We start from the raw sequence: 26,730 nt of genomic DNA on the forward strand, positions 1-26,730 counted from the left end.
TTATATGTCTTGACCCTGTGATCTATCAAAAGACAGGTAAAATAGCTTTATGTATTCGTATAAAGGTACCCTCTGAAAGGATATCATCTGTCCTCATCAAACCACCTTCATTTATTCTTTGAAAAAGATACGGGTTGACAGTGTCAACTCTGAGAGGTGAGTATTGCCATGTGTGGAATTACCCATGCCAGACAATATCAAGATTTCTTGCAGTTTATGGCTGACTGATTCCGTGTAGATTTTACTGCACAGAGAGGTACGAACGAACAAACCAATAAATGAGTAAGTTTATTTGTCTGGAATGCAGAAGTGACTACGAATAACTATTCAGTGATCTAATCATAATTTTTTATATACACGTTTTTCCATTTACACCAGAATGAAATTGATTCTGAAAACATTCAAGATGGGGTATTCTTTTGCATAACGTAATGTATTTTGCTTAAAACTTTACCCACGTTTTAATGTGCAGAAATAACTCCTTAGCAGTCACTGTGTTTTGTTTGGTTTTCTTAATTACAAGCATATTTGCCAACTATTTTAACATCAACGCTACGTTTCATTGCTATTAATGTTCCCCCAAAGCCTTCTTCTGGTCAATTTGATGAAATATTTAAACACTCAAATTACAGGTGTTGTGTGAAAATTATTATTGGCTTATTTTTGTACCGATTTTTGCGAATACCGTTTTCATTTGTCCATTCATATATGTCCATTTATATACATGTACATACATATGTTTGTTCACAATCAACTGGGAACCGGCTCTGAAGATACTGACTGGTTAATATTTTGTATTAACGTTTCATACATATTTGAACCAGGTGGGTGTTTCTTGTGGACTAAAGTCCCTGGGATTCACCATAAAGTGAGAGGTAATATGTGTGATGGGTTAACTAGAACTAGTGTCCGACTCATGTAATGGGGCAGATATCAAATAGCTCACTCAGGATATTTACAAATAATCAGCTATATTTTAGGGATGTTATACTTTCGTTTGATGTTTTCTAATGCATGATTTGGCTATGATCTATTTGTTGTGTCCCTTTTCTTTATTTCTCTTTTTATCCTTATTGGATTTTTGGATTGACATGTTGTGCAGTTTGTGTGAACACTGTTTTGTTTTGTTCCAGTAACTATTTCGAAAATAGAAATGAAAACAATGTAGATATTTATATCGGTATTTCAGAATTTATATCTGTGAACTGATGACGTGGACGAAACGACCGACTTGGAGACCAAGTTTGTATTTTTTTGGGTATCCATGCAAAGTGCATAAACGTTGTTGCCTATTCCAGTGTCATTACAGCGCTAGTTCATGAACGTGGTAAGGACGACGTTAGAGAGATTGACACTTGTTAACTGTTAAAAAATTGTTGCATGGACAAACGAGCGGAGGTGGAAAAGACGATTTTATTCCATTCTTTTGATTTAGTATTCAGACAATATTTCAGATACAACACTCACTGGTATGTGTTTAAATAATTATACATCCCTAGTTCATGAAAATATTCAAGTCACATTAGACAGAAAACAATCATTGTCAGAGAAATGAAAAAGAATTAAAAAAGGTGGAGGTAGAGAAAGTTGAGATTACTTTTGATACATTTATTATTCCGGTAATAATACATCAACACTCACTGGTATGTATTCCAACAATTACACATAAATGGTTCATGAACACATTTATGTCATAATAGGACTGGAGTGAGGAGGTGGGGGTGATGGTGGAGGGGAATTCGTGGAACTGAAACAGACTGAACAGGACGAAGGGTGAATTGTTTTAATTCGTTCCTGTTTTAATACACTTAGTATTCGTAAAGTAATAGAAAAACACTCACCGGTGTCTTATTCCAACAATTACTGCATAGCTAGTTCATGAACACATTCATGTCGTATTAGGAAAAAACAATATCAGAAAACTGAAACAGATTTGTTAAATGGGTGGAGGTTGAGAATGTTTCTGTTATTTGTTTTTACAATTTCAGAGTTCAGAAAATAATACATAAGCACTCAGCGGTGTTTTATTCCAACAATTGCATACATAGCTAGTTTATCAACACATTCATGTCATAACAAGAAACAATATCGGCAAATGAAACAGATAACAATAATAAATTTTCTACTGCAACATGACGATGCCCATGTCACATCAGAACGGATCTAGTGAATGTTTGAACTATTCATCCTTTTAACAGTAAAGTACATGCTCCAGACAACAACGTATAAGCTATTTCGTTAATGTTTATATCATCTTGTATCAGAAATGGCCGTAAGGCGTTTGCACGTCGGGATATGTCCTGTTGGACGGAACACAATTCGAATAGATAACAGGAAGGCATTGGGGTAAGCTCGAACTTTAAAGGAAATATGCAGTCACATTCTGGGCCATGAGATCAACTACCGCACACCTTCAACATGCTGCAGACAGGTGAATGTGATTTGGATACATACAGGTTCCTTCAACACATTGATCATCAATTCAAGTATAAACTGAACTTAGGTGAGTTGGGTTTTACGCCGCTTTTTGCGGTAGTTCAGCAATATCAAAACACCATCAATGGGTTTCTGACAATGTGTCCATGTGTGGAATCGAACCCGCATCTTCAGCATGACGAGCGAACGTCTTAGCCACTAGGCTACCCGACCGTCCCTAAATGAACTTTAAGAGCAGAGCACCACAGAGGTTGAGAGATGTCTTAAAGTTGTGAGTAGCTATAGTTAAGTCCTAAGGGGGTGGGTGCTGCTCAAATGTGCTGTGAGTCACATTACATATCGACAGATACTTGGAAATTCTATATTAGCGCACAGTGTGCATTGTGCTGTGTGACGAATGTCATAACTACAGCTTTCAAAGAAGTGCAAACAAACAGCACTTATAACAAATCAAATCTCTCAGCAAGCAGAGACAACTCTTACCATCGTATAACTCTGATCGTGACACATGTACACGGCAAACTCTGATACAAATGTATCTAATTCAGATATTGAAAATCTAACATATCAGGTACAATCTCAGTTACACCGGTAAGTAAAGTACATCAACACTATACCTGAAGAATATGTAATAATATAACGTAGCAGTTGTGGCATCATAGATGACTGGATAAACCATCTATTAGGTATAGATAGACATTAGTCACATTCTCACTGTGTTTACAATACACATGTACCATCCATACACTGGTTGTCAAAGCACAAGGCAACTTGTGAATAATAGACACTTTTCATTAGTCTCACGTCGTTTGATCAAGCAAAGTTACATAATAAAAATACATGCATAGGCTTCTCCAAAAAGACTAAAAGGGAGAGGATGCTACCAGCTGCATTAAACACTTTTGCGTATTTTTAAATTATCGGTGCAGATTTCGACGGTAGAGAAACATAAAAGTTTACCTGGCATATAAATGCTATTTTGTATACATCACACACGTAGGAAAAATGCTTTTGAGCTAAATTCTTCGCTTGTATTTAAAAGAAAACTTAGCTCAACATTTTAAACAAGACGTTGTAAAATGACACAGCTGTACGTTGAAACATGCATGTATCGTCCTCGTGCTATTTAAATAGAAGCTGAGACGTGTCTACATTAAGCCACATCGCGTCTGTGGTCTCGAGGCATATTCCGCGTCAATACAATAATGCTTAAAACAAATACAGTAAGCTCTAACTTTATTTTATACCTGTGCGACGGACCGACAAGGTGTGAAATTGTATTTCTCCTAAATGTTATTCGAATTCAAAGGTGTCACCAACCGTGCCATGAAATATGATCTAAACTATTTATCTCGGGAATAAAATTCTCCAAGCCAAGGTCTGTTAGTTACAGTGGGTTGTTGTGTACACGCACGTGAGAAGTTGCGCAGGTGGAAGAAGACAACAATAAATTATACAAAATATTCACAATATGTTCACAGGACCAGTTACTATGTGAGATGCCTCACACCACTGGATACATGTTATAGCATAGTCATCCGATTCCAATTTGGACCAGCTCTAACACCTAGTACATTAAGCACCTCTCTGCATCAGGATCTACATTGCATTGGTTGCAAATACAAATATATCTAGTACACAAACATTTAACACTAGTTAATGCCCCAAAGCTGATTTCAGATGAAACGCACACCTCAACACAAAAATTTGACAACGAGAATTAAAATACATGTGATGGATTGATTTTTATTGATTTTTGTTACGTTTTTTTTTCAGACATCAGTAGGAGAGGGAAGCAGTATATCTAGCGAATAACTAGTGATGTGACTAGTAAAGGATTGCTTGAGAAGCTACAGAAGCCGGATTCTCGGTCAGAGACTTCATGTGACACATTCAGATTCTGATATGGTGGATATGTGTTAAAACCTTCCTGAAGGGTATCACGTACTACAGTGTACATTATGTACGTGTGATTTGGGAATGTAAAACTGGCCATAGCATCAGCATAATTAATGCAAAAAAGATAAATGCAACAATAATAAATGTTAACATGCTTCCACGAATGCCATCAAAAGGAACTTCAAAGTAGACCAAAAAAACAAATATTAGTATGCTCTGCTCCAAACAAAACAATCTCTGAGTAGTAAAACTGTTCAAATTCCTGAAGAAGAGAGGAAACATGTATCTACGTTACTATCCCAGTTTGATTCAAAGGCAGACAGTGAGAAACTTAATCAAAACATTACAAGCTTGGCAAAAATGTGTCGTGGTTCAAACAATGTTTTCGTGGTTAAAACGTCCTCGTGACGAGAGGAAGCAAAATAACAATATTTTGGTTTTACTATCACAGTGTGACATCAATGAATAAATAGATCATTATTCATAATTTCAAATTTACATATATCCCTGACTATTTATGCCCAGTATAGTTAACACAAGGCCGAATTATAGAATTACAGAGCGATTAATATTGGTGTTATCGCTTGATTCCTTCCCGATACTGATGACATGTTTACAAATATAAAGGCACGCCTCTACAACGTTGCGAGTTCTATGTCAGTCGATGTATGTATGTATGTGGAGAGTATAATATATTTGCGTCCAATAAATGCAATGCAAGAATATCAGCAAAGTGGTATACAGTAATTTCGGCACCTGAAATGTTGTTAAAAATAAAATATAAAACTCCTGAAGAATATTACAATATCTAACTGATACCTGCTTGTAGAACGAAGACGCCTTATTGTCACTGCTCAGTTCTACCGATTCACAGGAAAATTGATGTTTCATGGACAATCAGTTTCATTTGTTTCTGACACAAGATCCCTGTTTTCGCCCAGCATCGCCCATTAACGACGGTGTCATCACCGTCATCATCGGTGTCATCACTAATTGTCAGTGATCCATTCATATGATTAGTGTTCAGCGCTGTAATTTTTTTTCATCAAAAGGAATTTCTTCCTGAGTATAGTCAAGATTGGGTATTCTTTTCCAGTGACGTTCTATATTCAACTTTAACGTCAGTCAACGTCTTTAAAAGACGTATAGTTACGTTGCACCTAAACCAGCTTTACCGCAAATGGTTTACTTCTATATTAATGCAATCTATTGCTTGTCTAAACCAAATATTGTTCACCAAAAGCGACGGGCGATGTCCCTTAACTCGACTGATTCAGTTACTGGTAACTGATGCTCCTCTACAAGTGGTAGTGCGTATATCCATGATTATAACTGCCAAATAACTTCCATTAACACTAAATTGGAGTATGACTGCTTTCTCTGTCGTTATGTTCAACATACTAACGTGTTTGCGATAGTGTGGGTTCCAGTGGGTCCTCTTCTCTTGCTTTTGCACCTGTTTGAGATAAGTACCTTCCGAGGAGTTGGATACGCACCTGGAGGTTACTGACAGTATTTTGTCAATTTGGCTATTACCAAATATATATAAATGCATCAAGTCGGCATTTCCTCCTACATCAAGCAGGCAAGCGGTGATGTGAAGAACTGTTCAAATAGGGGCACTGCCTTTTCTCTTTTTCAAAACTAGGTACACAATGTAGGCCACTATCACAGCACCACAGCCGAGGGTGAGACCAACTATGAGGGCAATTGGTGGAGAATATGGTCTCTCTGAAATGTACACACATTACAGGATTACAAATTCCATAACGGAACGTGATGACAAGTCTGGCTAATCTATAATAGAACAGAACAGAAAAAGATGAAATGTGTGATTTTCGAGGGCGTGAACCTTCATAGACTGAGGGTCAAACTGTATGAGTGTGACGGAGTGAGTTTAGAGTTGCCGCTCTTGGCAACATTGCAGCAACATCACGGCGGAGACACCAGAAATGGGCTTCATTCATTATACCTATGTGGGGAATCGAACCCGGGTAGTCTGCGTGATGAACGAACGCGTTAACCACTAGGCTACCCCACAAACTATATGACCATCGTAACTTGCGACGTCAGTTTCGCGGTCATCTGGCGACAATCTCGTCCAGTGGAAAAATTATATATACTGTTATGTTATCTTATACGATTATATTATTATGATATTACATGAATAATCAGGGTTATTTTCACAAATTGTTTTCATATTTCATACTCATGACTATTGAATCTCAAACGTACTGTCGGCAAACGTCATCAGATGTATCAAATACATATCAGTTATGTCCGACTTTCATTCAGTTTTGAAACGATGAACGGAAAATTATTAAAATAAGGGGCAGTCTATTACGTTGCGCGATAAACATAAACACGTGAAAAGCTGCAACCTGTCCTTCATGAAATATAATCTTAGAATTATTCACTATACCTTCATGGTCGGCCCTATACTGGATCAGATATCCTTTGTCGCCGATATTCGCGTCAGAGATAAACATGATGAATACTTCATTTCCCGTTGACTTGACTTTCAGCAACGACTTGCCACAGGCTCGACCCAAACTTGGATCATTAGGACTCGAACCTGAATAACATATTTATAGCAGTGGTTTAGGGAATGTTGTTATAGAATGAATTCTCCGAGAACAAAAATGGTGCTGACACACGAAGCTGCATTAGTGTATACACACTCAACAACTGTAAACAAATATGATTTGCAAATGTCCCTTGCTCGCGTCAGATCGCTTTTGTCTGGACATTCCTATAAAGTACAATGTGTAATATGATTCCCGTATACTGGTGACGATGCGGGTTAAAATTGGTCTTAGCAGTTCGTGCTCAACCCCCTCAAACAACACAATGTCATGCTCATGAGTTCTCTTCGTATCCTAATTGCTTAGGTATATCTTCATGTCAGTCACTTGATCGTGTGGTCCAGGCTTTAGTATTTACAAACAGTTGTCATATAACTGGAAAATTGCTAACAAATATTGTTTTGTTTGGCATTTCAAACACTTAGCAGGGTACCTCATCAAAGACACATTACTTGATGTTTGAACCTTAAATCGCTCTCGACCTGGCTCCACGACCAGTCATTTCTCGACGGCTAAGTTATTTTTTCTGACTCCTGTCGGGTAACACAAGAGACAGATAACTTCCATTCACCAGTCTCAAGTTGGGCAGTCAATACAATTCATATCGTGGACACTGAGATTACATCCTTCACTTAGTCTGGAATATCGAAAGAAAAATATGGAAAATGTATATCAAGTAAGACCGAATATCTTGAAAGAACCAAAAGTCAAACGGGATAGCAATTCCTTGGGTTGATACTACCCTATCGCTGTTTCTTGTTATTTCAGACCTGTGAAGGTCCCGGTGTAGAATAGGCCTTCAGCAACCCATGCTTGCCATAAAAGGCGACTCAGCTTGTCGTAAGAGGCGACTAACGGGATCGGGTGGTCAGGCTCGCTGACTTGGTTGACGCATGTCATCGGTTCCCAATTGCGCAGATCGATGCTCATGTTGTTGATCACTGGATTGTCTGGTCCAGACTCGATTATTTACAGACCGCCGCCATATAGCTGTAATATTGCCGAGTGCGGCGTAAAACTAAACTCACTCACTCACTCTTGTTATTTCACTTTGGTATCGTTTTCGATGCCATTCTCACCATCAAAGATTTCCACGTAGTCTCTGGTGCAGTCTGTGTCCTCGGGGTGAGGCGTGCTCATGTTGGTCACCTCCACCATGATGAAGTAGTCGTCAAAGATAGACTTCAGACGCGTTGAACAGTTCATCATGCTGGCGGAGAAAGCATGGCGCTTCATGTATATTGCAGGAAACATTATATGTTCACCTTCTACTGATAATCGTGTATCTGGACCATGGAAGTTTCCTGTCTAGATTATATGACGACTGGAAAATATGTGCTATACGCTTGAAATACATATACTTTGAACATTTGCTTTCATTTTCTCGGATATTCAGTATCAAGTCCCTATTCATGATACTGAAATCATTCGGCAGCTGTTACCGCATATTTCACCCACGTTGAAAAGGGAAGTAGGGATGTACACATGGACGTCCACACTCATTACAAATAACACATGGACGTCCACACTCATCGCAAATAACACATGGACGTCCGGGCTCATTACAAATAACACATGGACGTCCACACTCATTACAAATAACACATGGACGTCCACACTCATCGCAAATAACACATGGACGTCCACACTCATTACAAATAACACATGGACGTCCACACTCATTACAAATAACACATGGACGTCCACACTCATCGCAAATAACACATGGACGTCCACACTCATTACACATAACACATGGACAAGTTACAAATGACACACGGACGTCCACACTCATTACAAATAACACACGGACGTCCACTCCCATTGCACATTTACATCCACACCCATTTACAGCGCTATGTGTTTGAGCACCACCTACAACTGCAGTTTCGAACTTACTTAGGGTAACTGTCTGGATACAAAGGCGATTCAAGTTTTGACGGGCTACCCGAATAAGCTGTTACCTCATACGTTTCACCGAGGCAGCCATCTGCAATTAATAGACGACAGGGATTTGTACATATATATGTATAAATATGTCCACATATATCATTTGGAGACATATTCTGCTGAGTTATTCTGAGGTGTACCGACGAAGAGAAAAGGTTGAAGAAGACTTCATTTTCCGGATAGGCATGCGTAAGGAACACTGACCATGAAGTAAAAGTTAGAGTCAAATCACCCTTGAGTTTGTATCTCAGGGTGAGAGACATGTGTTGGAAAACTCATATTCCTTTTCCCGGCAGTGCAATGTGGGACAGGTTATAGTTTAAATGCCTATTGTTGCAAGATATGTCTGCATTCTCATATGGATCTCCCGTCAATACATGCAAGCAAACTGAGAGCATCCCACAGGACCTACGCAACGAAGGTATTAGGCTTTAAGGTGTGGTAGGATGCATTATGTCCATCAGGCAGTCAAAAACATTCACAACTGAGCATGACAAGTTTGACAATGTTGCTGCATGTTTGGATGTATTACGGTTTGCTTTTCTGTATAGTAGGACGTTGATATTTTATTGCACATCGTCTACCTGACGATCCCAGTTCAAACCATGGCTGACAATCACCTTGAGTTCAAACAGTTCGCATGATATTTCATCAAGTATATTCTCAAGATCATCTCAGAGCATATTAAAACCAGTCTGTTTTCGTTAATGACACTGCAGCCAGTCCAGGACTTCCTGAATTATGCTCTCACTTATGGTCACATCCCGACACCACAAGCTGAAGCATGTAGCCTGATTCTGGTGTCCTCTCCCTAACATATTGCCAAACTCACTCACTCACTCCATCGAGCTGTGGATTATATATCAGATTTATTGGTATAAATTATTTTGTAACTACTCACCGAAGGCTCCATATTTTGGGAAAGCTTGTACAGATTTAAACCCACGTCTAGCCAAGTTGCTGTCTGTCTTGAAGACTACCGTGATTTCTCTGTCCCGACTGAGGTATTTGCCTGTTTCGTTCCCACAGATCTTCGAGAACTCATCAGATGATGTACTGCCTGTCAAATAGAGCATAACGCCTGTCAACCGGTATTGAACTGGCTTAACAAAATGAAACAAGCATTACTGTTTCAGGTGTGAATTACTTTCGCAAATTAAAGCATGAAAAATAAAAACAACAGGCATTGAAATAGTCACATCCCAAGCCTGTGACATTTGAAAAAAGAAACTTGCAATATTCATCAACAAAATGAAATATTTTCTGAAAGATTGTTTACAGTGAGTTTAAAGCGATACCCGCATCAAATATATTTTCATACATATCTTATTCATACGAAGCTTTCAAAAAGGGCGTATTTAAAATATCAGCCAGATAATCGGGTTGGTGTAGATGTTTTCAGGCAGCCCGACAGGAAAGATGCCAGACTCGGGCATTCGATCAATTGACCACTGAAACTCTCGTCAAACGAGTGTAAATGTTCTGTGGAAACCCCCACCTCCACCTCCTTCTCAACAAGCTGTGTCCATCACTGACCTGTAGCCACACATTTTCACACGCACCTTGAAAGACCATAATGTAGTTGTTGTTGCAGTCACTAGCTTCTCCAAGATCAACATCCTCAAATGACAACAGCACTTTCTGGCCGGCCCAGTCGGCACGCAACGTCCAGGTGGCGTTCATATTCCTGAAAAAAGGCAGCCATATTGACAAAGTATCAATTTAAAATAAGTCACAGCTAAAACCTTTCAGTGTGTCAATGTCAACATGATTTTAAATCTTGAATCTTGAAACGTGGAAAACAACGAACAATTTCCCATAATTCCACCAAACAAGATGTCGCGTATTGTTTACGGACAATCCATACTTTTCTGACTAGTGGAGTGATGATGATTTTTACGGTGTTACTATACAATGTAAATGCCTCCCCCGCCCCCCTACCCCACTCTAAAATGAATGTACAAAGTAAGTGACACATCCACCCACCACCCATCCTTGTCATGTACAAAATCATTGACCCAATCTGTTAAGCTGCATGGATAAGGTATTCCCATCTTAAGATTCCATGAACATAGAGCAGAGAGCTTGGCTCAAGTTGCATTTCTGCCGTGTTGAATAAACGAAAAAGGTCACGTAAATCGATGTGCACAGATTCCTACATAGGCCTGAAAAGATTTGAAAACATTGTGTTCTAGTCAGATCTCTTCATCCTGTTCTGTCCCCTTCGCTGATCAGTTGACATGCTAGATGGTTGACAAGCTATATGGCAGGTTTCGCAATCAACACATATGTGTCCCGTACATCACGTCTCCATCTGGGAATCGTGGCGACAGCAACGTGGATGGAGACAAGCGAACTCTGATTACACGGTTCAAGGGCGGCGTGGCTGAAACGAAAATTAATAACTGATCAGCATTTGTTCAATTGACATTGTTTGTAACCGATAGCTTAGCTGCGCCTAGGTGACAACAATATTCAGCTGCACCCTTAAAGGGACCGTTTACAATTTATGGTGATGATGGTTTTAAGAGCGGGTCACCCATTTTGTTCAGGGGAGCTGTGGGGGGTCAGCAATTTCGTACATTTAAAAAGGTATAAAAGTATGCTTAGAAAATATGGGAAGGGGATTGGGGTGGTCACTGATTTTGTACATGACATCCAGGAGGTCATTTCTTTTGTACATGAATTTTAGTGGAGAAAAGTGGGTAAGGGGGTTGGGGGAGTGGGCCATTCACATCCTACATGCTTAACCATAAAGATCATCATCACCCCGTAGCCATAAATTATGAACGGCCCCTAATGATGAATGTACACGCAACATCGTAGACTTGCAAATATCGGTATTTATTCACTAGCATTACCTAATAGAAACAGTGTTACTTATGACAGACATTACAGGATTATACAGTGTCTGCCCCTGAACCATTTCATTCTGTTTTCCCTTCTACCCAGCCGCAACCGTAATGCATTAATCCTGAAGTGAAGCAAGTCTGGATGTTCGTTTGAGGTCAGAAATCTTCATCTTCAATAAATTGGATGTTTTTTTTCCTTTCTATAAAAATAATTATGGTATTTTATAATAATTATGATACTAGGCGATAGTATGGGTGGTCGTCTACATATGAGTGCCGAGCATTTACATTTCGAATTCCAAAAGCAGTTCGTGATCTCTCGAGGTGATCGAAAAGCCTACAAAATTTAAAAAGGGATTGTTTTATTTCAGCCAGAAGGCAATATTCCATCGTCACAAATGACAGACAAGTATTATCTAAGATTTTTCTTCTACGGTATGCATGGATCTCCATAATAAACGTTTTCCTTTGTTCAGTTCACAATCAGTATTATGGTAAAAAGAAAAGTTGGTGAGTATTTGTTATTATTCATACATATTGTATTTTAAGTGAGCCGAAAACAAAGAAAAATGTAATCACGTTTTAACCAAACGATTAATAGTAACCCGCCCCTTGATTCGTACATCGGGATTAATCTTTGACAAACAGTACCTTTTTCACAATGAATAATTTATAATTCGTTATCATGTAATCCAAAAATGTCTTTTCGCTCGAACACCTAGTGTCACCATTGACTGTCAAAGATCAATCATTCTTTTAGCTTTTACACACACTGAAAAGCATCTCCCAACCATACGGAGACTGCATATTTTCGCGACGAATATATTTACTCTGTGCCTCTTCATATCCAAATATAAAGCCAGCTTTATCGAGAATGGTCAGCTGGTCATAGTCGTCTGTTTTAAACTGCACGGTGATAGATGCCTCCTGACTGGTGAAGGTAGGAGTGTCTTTTTCAGTCACTGTTCCAAGCAAGTAGCCGTCGATTGTGTTACCTGAGAGGGTATAGAAAGTGACTTTGTCATCGAAAATTAATTAGTACTTGGTCGAAGAGGGAATGACTTTTGAAGTTTGTTTGTTGTCTAGTCAGCAGTGTTTCTGCTACATGAGGCCAGTTTGTGACTAATTTAGCTTGGCCCACACAACATAGCGACTGACATCATGCGCATCGATCTACGCATTTGGGATGCAATGACATGTGTCAACAAAGTCAGCGAGTCCGACCACCCGATCCCGTTAGTTGCCTCTTACGACAAGCATTGTTTGATGTAGACTTGTTCTAATCCGGATCTCCAAGGATGAAAACAAGGACGTCCCCTAGTGGTCTTCACATGGCAGTAGTCTAGAATGGTGAAAAGGTGCAGCACATATCAAACTGGAGACAACGTTTGCCATTTCCACTTTTATCAGGAATTTCTCATTTCAAATCTTGACCAGCCTGCTGACACTCACAAATGTACAATTTTTTTACAATTCATCTGCTGCTTTTTACGAACAAGTTGTGAATGTGGAATGTCTGTCTTTACCGAGTGAAAACTAAGCTGCACCATACATACCGTCATATACGAACACCGTGTCACCATATGAGGAAAGTATTTTGTACAGGTCTACTGCTAAAAATGTCAGCTTGACGTGTTGATCCGGATTTTCAGCTGAGATGGTCCAGACACATTTGAAGGAGCTGAAACACAATCGTTGTCGTTTAGCAGCCTTTAGTAGCTATTATAGATGATCAAGATATCAAGATTATTTTTTTCTAATCTTTTCCACACAATGTTTCGGGTCATTACAGATCTCTTCATCAAGTGAACTGAGAGTTGACAATGTGTGGAAAGATTAAAGAGGGTTACTCCATAAAATATCGTGGTCATCCAAGTACTGTCTTGTTGTCTGGTAGGAGCAAATAGCGAGTTTTTGCAGGCATATGTATGATTCCAGTAAGCCAGTGATTAGGGGTGAAACGGTACGCTCTGAACATGGTACGGTATGTACGGTATGTGGTTCAGTCCGTTTCGGTTGGGTATAAAAGATATGATCACAAAGCAGACAATTAACAAGCGCTAGACCCATAGATAGATTTTGACATAATGATTCCATCTCTACACATTTTAGGAACGTTTCTAAAAAGGTAACAAAATGATGGTTAGAAAAACGAAACTATCGTAATTTTGCATTGCATTACAGTACACAAATGGCAAAATGGTGCGGTAAATATTTATCTAAATTGAACGATTTGTCGTAATCATTTCATTACGTAACTCTACGTGTCACGTGCGTTTTGAAAAAGTAGGAAGAGGTCAAATTGTGAACTTACATACATAGCACTACAAGATTGGAAGCGGAGACAATTTAATGGGAACGATTACTTTTGAGAAAAATTACAACTTTTTTCAACCAGTTGTAATAATCTATAATTGGGATATTCGCTGGCTATTATGTCAGATTACATCAATAGACATTTGTGTGACTGTTGAATAGGTCAAAGGCAGTGGTAGGTGGAGATGTAACCAAAGAGGCCGTTCCCCAAGATAACAGCGAATTCCACTTACATGGGGTAGTTGACAGGGTATCCTGGTGATGTGACATTCTGTCTGGTAGAGCTCGCAGCCAGGTTCCCCCCGCATGGCTCAGCTGGATGAGAAATATAGAAAAGTAAATGAGTTTAGTTTTACGCAGCATTCAACAATATTCCAACTATATGCTGTCGTTCTGTAAATAATTGAGTCTAGATAAAAAAAATCCAGCGATCAACAGCATGACCATTGATATACCTAATTATGAAACGATGCCGTGTCAACCAAGTCAGCGAGCCTGCCAACCCGATCCAGTTAGTCTCTTACGACAAGCATGGGTTACAGAAGATCAATTCTAACCCGGATATTCACGGGTGGTTTTCACAGAAAAGTACAAGGATGCAACGACCAAGTACTATACAATATTTTCCAGCTCTTGTGTCTTCGGTGATCTATTTTTGTCGTAAATAGAAGGAAGAATTTCTCGATGTCATTTTCAAATTACAGCATAATGACACCAGAAGCTGTAGTAAAAGGCAAGAATTGGATGCAAAGATCTTTGCGATTTAGAACTGGGGTCAGTCTCCCAGAATACCTTCTTTTGAACAGTCAAAAAGACGAAGATAAAAACACGATTATCATTTCATATAAGTGTTACGATTATTCCTGTACCTGTTGTGTTGTAATACTTCAGCTTAAAGCCTGATTTTGTATTGCTGTCCCTCAACGATCTGAACTCCACCATTGCCGAACGGCCGTACACATAGAAAGATTTCAGCTCCCTACAAACCGTCCCAATAAGCTTTTTGGTTGACGTTATCGCTGAAACAAGAATGTTCACAAGAATGGTTAGAACTCATTAAAACAATTACTGTTGAAAACATAAGAAACCTTATGGGTGAATGAAATACATCCCACCGAAGTTGCAGGTTGGATTATTTAAGACTCGGAGAACACCTGTATCACAACTACTATAGTAGTGATTCATAACACATATTCATGGTGTGGTCAGACCTGAAGTGTGGTGTCTTATGAATGTCGTATCGCATTTATTCAAGTTTCAACCTGCCATAACGTGCGTGTGTGTATGTGTGTGTGTGTCTGTGTCTGTGTCTGTGTCTGTGTCTGTGTGAGTGAGTGTGTCTGTCTGTGTGTTGCCTTGTCTCTGTTGTAATGAATTGCAATAACCTGTTTTCTTCCAGTCAGTTCATTGGAATTGTCAGCCTTGTTCATTTGAAGACTAGGTATGAACTTTGATAGGTAAATGCTTTTTGAAAACAAAGAGTGATTGAATATCGTACAGTCGTGCTATGTGTAGGAAATTCCCTATAATGATATTCCCTATATAATGAGAATAATTCCCTTTAATCGCACACATTATGATGAGAGCGAATACTAACATAGTTAGGACACTTCCCTTTAATCATACACTAATGGTGAGGACAATTCCCTTTAATCATACACAATAAGGTGAAAAAGTCCCTCAGTCATGCACTGACAGTCTTCACCTCAAAATCGTGCACTGAACGTTTCAGATAAATGACACATTCAGTATGAAGCAGAACAGTTAGAGCACACAGCAGTTTACAAGGGAATGTGGTCAAACGTTCGAAATGTCCTAACAATCAGTTATAAGATAATGCTGCTGACATTTTCTCAACAGATTTTGAACTTAAAAATTAAAACTTATTAATTACGTTCCACTAATGTTTATTATCTACAATTTCAAAAATGAAAGTGAGGTGTGAAGTTGTAAAACCCTTCTTCATCCATACATGTTAGAATTAATTATTACTAAGTTTTACCACTGAGTCTCACATACATTAATGATGTCTTACAGTTGTGTCTAACTGTTTCACAAATTATGAATTGTAGATGTGGGTGCATTTTATGAAATTATTTACAAATATCATGATAAACAACAAAGATTCAGAAAACAAAATCAGAAAAAGGGAAATGTGCAGCGTTCGTGTTCAACTGTCCCAACATCCTTCACCTTTTGAACACAACCTTTGATGGAACAGCAACGTTTGGTAGTTAATTTACTAATTAGATTAATAAAGGACACACTTTAACCTCATCATTGCATGTGACCTGAAACAAAGCATTGTCCTAAATGAATAAATTCTCCAGTCTGAATACTTTCTGACTGTAAGCTGTAATTTACTTGAGCACAAAAACCTTATCCGAGACAAATGGCCTACCATCATATACTCTGATGAGATCTGTCGAACATTCCATATCCACTTCCAAGATATCTATCCTGATCGCGCCACTTTTGCGGTTGGAATTCTGTATTGTCCATCGACATTCAAGGTAACTGCGCCATGGAAAAGAAAGGAAGGAAATATACGGACGTTCTTAAAGGCCCTAATTTCATTTCTATAACTGAGCTATATAACAGTTATGAAAATGCAACATTGAGACCCTTATATGCCAAGTACACAATTCACAAAATGACTTGATTTGTAAACGCTAAAGTATTTAGAACAGAACTGTATGTTTCACTAAGTTATACGCTTTAGCACCTCCCCGCAAACCTGAAGAGTATGCACTGTTCGGCCAATAACGTCGTACAGAAACAGAATTGTTCTACGGCCGTTTTGAGTTAATTTCGACAACGCAGAATTTCAGATCTGGAGAAAAATGGCCATTTAACTTGAGACAGGAAATATTGAAACTACTTAGAGTCAGGAGATACTGGAACTTCTTTAAGACGAGACATACTGGAACAACTTTAAGACAGGAAATACTGGAACTAGGTAGAGACAGGAAATATTGGAACTGCTTTAACACAGAAGATACTGGAACTGCTTTGACACAAGAAATATTGGAACTGCTTTAAGACACTAGATACTGGAACTACTTTAAGACAGGAAATATTGGAACTATGTAGAGACAGGATATACTGGAACTGCTTTGAAACAGGAGATATTGGAACCACTTTGAGACAGGAAATATCGGATGTTCTTTGTGATGTGAGATAACTCAGTCTACAAATCCCAGATGCACTGCAGCGGAATGAAGCAGATTAGACGGTACCTTGGGAAAGGATTTGGGTAGCCGGGTGTCATGAGAAATTGCTCCTCTGGTGTAGCCCTAAGATCTTCACTTCCACATGTATCCCCTGAATGACAATCATGAACAAGATCACAATATATTTCATGAAGGGTGTGCACATTCCAAACACATATAACTGGACACCTGTAACTGGTATAAACGTCACTGGTCAAGCTATTGGTGTGATAATTCTAACCCAGAATAAAGCAATATTCAAGCAACACGATACAAATGACTATATCAGCGAATTCGACCACTCGATCCTTTGAGTCTGAACCAATGCAATGCAAGGACTGATCTGACTAAGGATCGTAACAGACAGTCTGCCATATCTGTATTCATTATATGACATATAGATCTTGTGTGAACTAAATGTATAAAACCATCATACATGTATATGTTATATATGTCAAAACATGTGAATGCCGAACCTTCAACAGCTCTGTACCTCACACGGACACTACGATTATTAGATACTTCCAGCTGCAGAATGGCTACTGAACTCCAACTTTGGTACACGTTGATTCTTCCCGGACACCATGTCACATTACTTCGCGGGTGCTCTGAAAAAGAAGCACAAACTTGTTCGAATTCCTTTAGGGGCGGTGGTTTAGTCTAGTGGTTAAAGCGTTAAAGGCACGGGTTTGTTCCCCAAATGGCAACAATGTGTGAAGCCGAGTAATGGTGTTCCTCGCCGTGATGTACTGTGTATAACACTGCTAAAAGCGGTGTCAATTCTGTTCTCTCACTAACACACATAGCTTATCAGTACTCAATATGGTCATGGGTGAGTGAGTTTAGTTTACGACGCACACAACAATGTTCACGCTATGTGGAGGCGTCATCAACAGCAAGAGCATCGAAATACGAAATTATGAAACGATGACATCTGTCAGCCAAGTCAAAAATGAGCCAGACCACCCGATCCCGTTTGTCACCTTTACAATCATGGGTTACTGAAGGCCAGTATTCTAACCCTGACCTTCATGGGTGCAAAATGGTTGTGAGCGACATTTTCTGGTTACGACGACCCGGAATCGATTAAGTAGTGAGTGAATTTAGTTTCAGGCCTGGTCTGTATCAATCTACCCAGCTGGGAGTCGATGACGCACCAACAAACACAGACACTCTGACCACCCGATCCCGTTATTCGCATGTTATAACAAACATGGGTTGCTGGGGATCAACTGTCCACCAGATCTTCACAGGTCAATCAATTAAATAACAAAACCTGATCATCAAATCCTATTTTGCCCCCTTCAACAAGCATGGTTGACTGGGATCCGTCTCACAGGTGGAATCCCCTGTGTGAGAACCAGTAAAGTGTGACTGAAAGCATGACTACCCAGCCAGGTCATCGTCACGTAATTAGCATTACAGGTCCATTCAGTTAATACCTCATGACTAACGCTTCATGATGACTGTTGAATTGTATATCTGTGAACATAATAAGCATACTTACGAAATTCAAGAAATGTGACTTTCGCGTCTTCACACGTATTGCTGGCGATGCCGGCGGTTTCTACGAATAACCGGACTCGTTGACCTTTCGGCGCTCGCACGTACCACGTACATTCGATTGATCTGTATAAAGGAGAGTAAGATGTATCTAAGTGAATGACGAACTCACCAAACGCACCATTCATACTAGAGTGCCGTTATATGCTCTTACTTTTACACACACGGCTAACATGGCTTAGTCATGTGGCACTGTTTCATAAAAACATAGTATCAAGTCAAATCTGACTATTTTTTCCCTTGGCTTTTTACATCACCGTTAGACCCAAAATAACATATTAATGTTTGGAGCATATATTATGCTTTACACAGTCATTAATCAGAAAATGAAATGAGAAATCGCGTGTGAATTAGAATAATATTCGATATTATTGCAAAGAAATAGCTTACGTATATTATTTTAAATATTTTAAAGAGTTTTGGAATGTTGTGTGTCACGTATGTTTGTCTTCTCTCTCTAAATGAAATACACTTCGTGGTTTAGATACGGATAAAACAACCTTTTAAGCCACGTGTCACTTTGTCTTATTGTATTGCACTTTATATTCTGCCTCATAAACCCTTGGGAGAGACACTGCCTTCAACTGGTACTTGCCGTCTAATTTAATGTTTGAATTGTGAGACGTCCTTACAAATTACTATTGAATTTATGTACAATCTCATGTATCTAATGTTGGGTTACAATCTTTCACATGAAAAAATGAACTAACAGCCTTATAGGCCATGTTTAGAAATCTAACCAGCTAATTCCTGATGCACCACCAGGGTAGATGATGTTGGGGTGTTTAGCGTCACACGTCTCAACTTCCTTTGTCCGCACACATGGTCTCACTAGTGTATGTGAATTAGCGTTAATTCTTTCATACCACGGCACGCCATATTGTTTCACTATAACGCATCACGAGGTTGTTTTCATGTCTTGTGGTTTGATGATGTAGAGATTATCTTAAACTCCCCTCCTCTAATTTTCTTTTACCCTTTTGTCTTTTTCATTTTTTGAAAAGTTAAAACGTAGAACTCGGGAAAAGCCCGAAACGGTTTACACTTATTTTTGTTCCAAATTAAACTTGGAGTCGTGTTATAACTGGCTAATCCTCGCTCCTCCACATATGACGAGACTATTGTAAACGGATGGCGAGTGTTTTATGAAGTTTACTTGGAGGGATGTAACCATCACACGTAGCGTCCCTGATTACGAAACTAAATACATGACGTGTACAGAACGGCCTATGTTTCCACGTCGAAAGTTTGTTTTGGGTAAAATATATACATGTACTTGACTCCTTTCACCGAGTGCAAGAATCCTACTCTAAAAATCAATAAATTTAAAATTTAGCCATTTGATTTCAATTACAGTCAAGTTAAAACGTTTAATAGAGTATCCAAACAGTCGGAAATCATTTCAAATATTTTAATGTCAAAACATTGATAACAGAACAGTCTCGTTTCATGCATACTGAACATAAATAACAACTCGAAGGTGTTTGGTTACTTACACAAGAAAGCCATCAGGATACCCATTAGAAAGGATACTATATTCTGTTGTTGAGACAGCGGTCACGGATGGTCCTGAACAGGTAGCTACACCTGTAACAGTGGGCAACATGTAAAGAATCAGTTGATAAGATACGTGGTATTACTGATGATAGAAGGTCCTCAGTACTTCCCCATGTTAGGCGAGCCTCTTTTCACAGTCTGTTTCACTGTTATTTCGCCCTCCCGAACCGCATTCTTCCCGATGCAAAATATATGAAAGTACTTGACATCTTAATATTGTCTGCCACTGTGGAACTGAATGCCCTGCAAATTCTTACAAATACTAGCGCATCTTGATCTTCCTTCGAATTAATTTTCTACAAAACGTTTTGCCAATGAAAACCAACTCTATATACATTATCATTTTTGAGGCACTAGGAAAGTGGTCTGAATGTCTTAATTCATAAAATAGAGAATTCTTCCCCTATTCTTTTCATTTCTTTTCGCCTGTCCGTTCCCTAGCTGGTGGAGGATAGACATGAGTGAGCATAGTATTATGCAGCATTATTCCAGTTACATGCATGCATGCATATGGCGGCGGTCAGAAAGTATTCGAGGCTGGACCAAACAATCCAGTGACCAACAGCATGAGCATCGATCGATGAAACTGAGATACGATGACATGTGCCAACCATGTCAGCGTGTCTGACCGCCTGATCCCGTTTATTGCCTCTTACCACAAGCGTGGGTTGCTGAAGATCAGTTCTAACCCGAAACAGCACGGGTCAGGATGGAGATGAAAAACACAAAAAATGTATACAGAAGACCTAAGAATTAGAGATGTGGTGGGATGTTTGTTTGTTATCTTATGTTGTACATAGACATATTCCAGCTATATGACTGCAGTCTGTAAATAATCAGATAATCCAGAGATCAACAGAATGAGCATTGCTCTACGTGATGTTATATGGCTGTAATCCATGGCCATGGATCCCGCATCACTGTGTTAGCATCGTTCCACCCATTTAACACTCGGAGACATACAAGGACCATATGCTATTAGCTAGAGTCACTTTGAATAAGTTAAATCAAACAAGCTACAGATATACAAACGTGATTGACTATATCGTAGAACAAATGCGTCGGTGTCCGTCACTTCAGCCGTAGGGTAGCGCACAGTCAGGACGCTGCCAGAACTTCTGAAGGTGCTGGAGATGTTGCGACATATCAAGCCGAGAATGAGGCCGGACAAATCTATGAAGACCAAGCACCAATAGGCTCTTAGCTGAAGACTAATAATATAGTCTGGAACTAGTCTTGATAGGTGTATGTCTGGGATGAAGTATGATCATTAAGAACACCAACCAGTACACCGCAGAAGACGAAAATAACAGTTACTAACTAAACAGAAAAGGGATACAAGTGACTTTAGTTTTACGTCGCACTCAGCAATAGTAAAGCTATTATTATGTAAATAGGGGCGGTCTGCAAACAATCGAGTCTGTACCAGACAATCCAGTGATCAACGCCATCAGCATCGATCAGTGAGTGACACGATGACATGCATCAGCCATGTCAGCGAGCCTGACCACCCGATAGTCGCCTCTAACGACATGCATCGGTTACTGAAGAACAATCTAACTAACCCGGATGAACTCGGGTAAGACGGTTATCGGAATGTCTATGGGAATTATATTAGCTTCACCATTTGCTAAATGCAAACACACCCGCTAGTGACAAAACCAGTGTGTGTGTGTGCGTGTGCGTGTGTGTGTGTGCGTGTGTGTGTTGTGGTGTGTGTGTGTGTGTGTGTGTGTGTGTGTGTGTGTGTGTGTGTGTGTGTGTGTGTGTGTGTGTGTGTGTGTGTGTGTGTGTGTGTGTGTGTGTGTGTGTGTGTGTGTGTGTGTGTGTGTGAAAACTGGTCTTGGAGGGTGTTCTCTTTCTCGGTCCCATATTTGCAACTCTGCTTGGCGATCAACGTAACACACACACATGAACACTAAAATAACCCTCCTACAGAGTGTGTATATGTGAACCAAATCAAATTGTACAAATTTAATCGGCAGGGCTGGATACATGTGTGACGTCATAAAATACGTACCACCATCATGTACGACGATGCTGTTACTGTCGTCACATGACGGGTGATGACTCAAGCTGACGTTAACGAATGTCACTTGGACCGAACCGAAAAGTTGTGAGTTAGTTACTGTCCACGTGCACGTCCCGCCGCTGAAATGTGTGTAGAAGTTTCTTTGACATTCAATATAGAATTAAATATATAACGATGGTAGTAAGTAGCCCCGTGGATTAAGCACCCGATCGTTATGCCAAATGCCCAAGTTCTAGTCTCGTAATGAGTGCACAGCAAGGTGTTTATTCCTCGTGTTTGGCCGTTGTGAAAGAGTTTGAAAAGGGCTACAAACAGCATACATAATGGCCTTGATCAAAGGTTGTAATGAGGGCTAGGTCCATGGATGTATAGAAGTTCATTCCGTTAAAGAGGCTAGTCTAGATAAGTGGACAGTAAGGACGTCAGTCTGTTAGATAGATAAACAGATAGATATAGATAGATAGATATAGATAGATAGATAGATAGATAGATAGATATAGATATAGATATAAATATAGATATATCTATTTCCCATAAAGAGAGAGAGAGAGAGAGATTTATGGTTTAAACTATTAATTATCACCTTAATGACTTGTGCAACTTGGTCTACATAAATTGTCACACACTCACTCAAATATTCAATTTTCCCTCTGTAATATTTTGACCGAGATCCGGTCCGATAATTAACTTTTAGGTACACATAAAATAAATATCAGAACGTACGATCACCTTTCTGCAGGGATTTCTTATAACTATATAAGCATTATTTTTCGCTTTTATTTCAATGCGCTCAGTTATATCGACGTATATCAATTATAATATTTACACAATTATATATTAACCATACACACCATACACTGTGGTTTGCACCCATAAATATTCACAGATTTTTCTTTTAATGTGTACTTATTGCACGTCCGTTTTGTTATGAACCAGGGTTATAGGCTCTGTAGCTATCTCACGTTGAGATTCTTACAATAAGCAATGTTCATGAATATTTTCACGTGAATGTAGAAAACAGAATGCGAAAATAATTTGTATTCGCGTGATGTCTGACGATGCAGCTAGCACTCCTCCGTCTATCTGACAGGTGGTTGTATGTACTCTTGACTCGGCATGTGTGATCCGTACGTTAAGCAATGATCCACACCGTCTGTGATGACAAACAGTCGATGAAATCATCTTACCAGTCGGTCTGTTCAGTCGCCTCAGGCGATCAGTATGTCGGGATTCCGGGGATCTATTCTACGCACGTATCTACTCTGAGACCCTATTTATGACTACACTAAAGTCATTAGTTATAGGGGAGAAGGGGAGCTGGGCAGTGAGTTTATCAAGATAACATGTGACCCTTATCTGTAGAGTGGTTATGCTAAAAATAAGTAACATTTTCTCGGGCATCGCCGCGTCACTTTTATGTGTGTGCGTAATAATTTTTATTGCCATTTCAAAACAATAATTTTGACTTGGTCGCGTCCCGATCATCATGCATCCATTTTTCCACTATAAGAATGGGTATTTGTGGGAACGCGCGACTGAATCCACTACTCATTAACACGTGCTAAACTTCCCGAGATGCATTTCCAAGAGAAAATATAGAAGTGTGTTCTCCAGGGTCATTATTTTATCAACTGTTTTTTTTAAAAAGTCATACCGACCTCGTGCCCGATAAACATTTATTTTTTTACGAAGCCTTACATGTTATAGCACGGAAACACATGTAGTCAGCTGGGTGGTTTGTTTACAGTACACAGCCAAGGCAAAGCTGATCTACATATGCATGGTACATGCACTGGCTTACCTTCCTACGACAGCCGACTTGAACATTGTCTCGCTTGATACTTGGAGGTCGGCGTCGCATGACTGGGCTGACAAAAATATATATCATGGTTTTGTTATACAAGACTTTACAAACCAGACCATACATTTAACAGTTTCATGCGATGCTGAAATTTCATATTTTCATCATCTTCATACATTTCGGTTTCAGCAGCAGCTGTTAGTAATGTTACCCCGCTTTATATTAATGATCACAATAAGGATAGTGTTGTCCGGTGTTTGTTACATCAGAGACCACATGATAGGATATGGCATTGCATGGCCTTTGGTTTCATATGTAAATCAAGCCTAACGGTTTTGCTTCATGTTGCTATAAATAGAAACAGTCATTCGGTGCTCGTATCGGTTTAGACAAACACTGCACATTCATTTAGTGAAAGATTTTCCTTAAAGCTGGACAATAAACCACAACCTTGTATCCTCGTTATACCACAGCACGAGGACTGTATCAGTTTCGCTTGAGTTGTATGCAGCCAGATCGAGGCCGACCGACCATGCTGCGCTACATCGACACCCAAGGTCAAGGCGACATTGTGAACATGTCCATCGCCACTGGTCGATATGAAGTGTAAGGATTTAATGAAAAATGAACTTGCCTTTTGCTGCTGTAGCTGTGAATAGAAGAAATAAGGCCAGATTTACGCATACTCTCATCTTCACCCGGAGGATGTTAGCACAGCCGAGACGAGGAATGTTATTTGTTCGTCTCTCCTCGTCGAGGTGAAGTCAAGGCTCGTGGCGACCTGGCAGTCGGTTCATTTGCACGGAGAACTGTTTACCGTATATCCTCTAGTAGACTCTGATCAGAATCGTTTGGGATGTCATGATCTAAATATGCTATCTGTATAAAGTCCATGTATTTGTTAACAGACCTACTGTGTACACTAAAACCTACATTGTTATGGAACACGCTTAAACCGAACTGAAGGTTATATCGAATTGTGTTTGTGTCCCAGCCTCTGTGTCTTGCTGTCTGTTTTAGTCGAAATGCGTGGGGCACTTTGGAGAGTGCTTACGTGCACCGATGTTCTCTTACATAATAATATAATAGATGAGCCACTTATATTTTGTGCATGGAGGAAATACATCTCACAAATATACGGGGCTTTGTGGTAACATTGTGGTTACAGCGTTCAGTCGTCACGCCATTGATCCAGGTTCGTATTGGTACACTGTGTAGAGTCTATTTCCGGGGTCACCGCCCTGATATTGCAGGAATATAGTAAACGTCATACTCACTCACACAGAAATTTGCCGACAATATATTCTACATCCTGAAAACATACACAAGGCAAAGTTCTCCGGTAGTGTACTCATTACTGACCACAGGCCTGCTGAAAATGCGGCATCCATGTATGTATGAACTTGCGGTCTTTGGACATAATGGATCGTCAATCATTTAACAGTGAGGGGACATCCATCTGATTTGAAGACGGAGAGAATGTTTTACCTAGCTGTTACAAAAAGGCTGCTCACAGAGCACCATCAAACAACTATTTATTACTATTTACTATTAACACAAACATTTGGATGTGTGGCCATTTTGCTCAAAAGAGACATTTTTTTTCATTCTTGAGGATATTCGAGAATGAGCACCGGTGTTATTTTGCACTTACGTTCTATACGTTTCATTACTAGCAATAGACAATTCTGAGCATCACTGTGAACAAACAAACCATGTCAATAATTCCTACAGATTGTGTACAGATTATACATAAGTTAAAGACGAAACAGCAGTCTTGACATACATTGCTATTGACACAATACTCAGCCAAATACAAGATGGGAGAAACCATTGCTCTACCGTAACGACCGGTGAATATTAAAAATGTCGAGATGAGTATAAACGCTGCACATATTTTAAGTCAAATCGTGACTAGAATAGTACTGCAGACATAATGAATACATGACGTTATACCAAACTCCAGCAATCGAAGGCCTGTAAAAAACGTTGTTAAAAACTATTTTGTAATCATAAGTATAAAATTTAAATATGTAACATAAACAGGGGCTATAGATGGAGAGAAACTGAAGGGAAATTACCTAAGTTGGGACTTACAGTATCTTAATGAGCTACTCGTGATGACCCCACCAGTATTCATATCTTCCGTACGAGAACAGGCGAATATCAGCGTCAGTGTCAGTAAAAAGATGATGAATTAAATATTAATCCCTTGTGATATGAAAATCAATACAGTCAAGCAAGCGTAGATCGATGTTCATGATTAGCGGATTGTCTGTCCTAGAATCGACTGTGTACATACCTCTTGATTCTTGCTGAAACCCTATAACTGTAATTTATGTCTTGTATGAAGGCATATGCACCGTCAGGATTTTATTATATACACGCACGCACGCACGAACGCACGCATTCACTGACACAATTATGCATACCTACCTACCTTCCTACAGGCATGCGTATGGACATACACACATTCATATACTGAACATCATTGAAAACGCACCACCTGTAAATTTTGAAATAAGGC

At 39.4% G+C, this 26,730-nt stretch overlaps 1 protein-coding gene across 1 annotated transcript; it reads right to left on the reverse strand.

The window, feature by feature from the left end:
- Positions 1-1,397: 1,397 nt before the first annotated feature.
- Positions 1,398-25,018, reverse strand: LOC137277852 (deleted in malignant brain tumors 1 protein-like). Its single transcript, XM_067809817.1, has 20 exons — positions 24,838-25,018; positions 24,204-24,270; positions 22,391-22,521; positions 21,403-21,543; positions 20,310-20,400; positions 18,758-18,879; positions 17,727-17,858; positions 17,278-17,362; positions 16,440-16,555; positions 14,908-15,057; positions 14,272-14,353; positions 13,279-13,403; positions 12,553-12,717; positions 11,172-11,256; positions 10,433-10,557; positions 9,772-9,930; positions 8,820-8,910; positions 8,000-8,130; positions 6,758-6,910; positions 1,398-6,066 (listed from the first exon to the last, which is right to left on the reverse strand). Exons 1-20 carry the CDS (start codon positions 24,893-24,895, stop codon positions 5,945-5,947), a joined length of 2,331 nt encoding a protein of 776 aa, XP_067665918.1. The 5' UTR covers positions 24,896-25,018; the 3' UTR covers positions 1,398-5,944.
- Between the last annotated feature and the right edge of the window lie 1,712 nt (positions 25,019-26,730).

The sequence above is a fragment of the Haliotis asinina genome, chromosome 3 (genome assembly GCF_037392515.1).
Source record: "Haliotis asinina isolate JCU_RB_2024 chromosome 3, JCU_Hal_asi_v2, whole genome shotgun sequence".
Taxonomy (NCBI): domain Eukaryota; kingdom Metazoa; phylum Mollusca; class Gastropoda; order Lepetellida; family Haliotidae; genus Haliotis; species Haliotis asinina.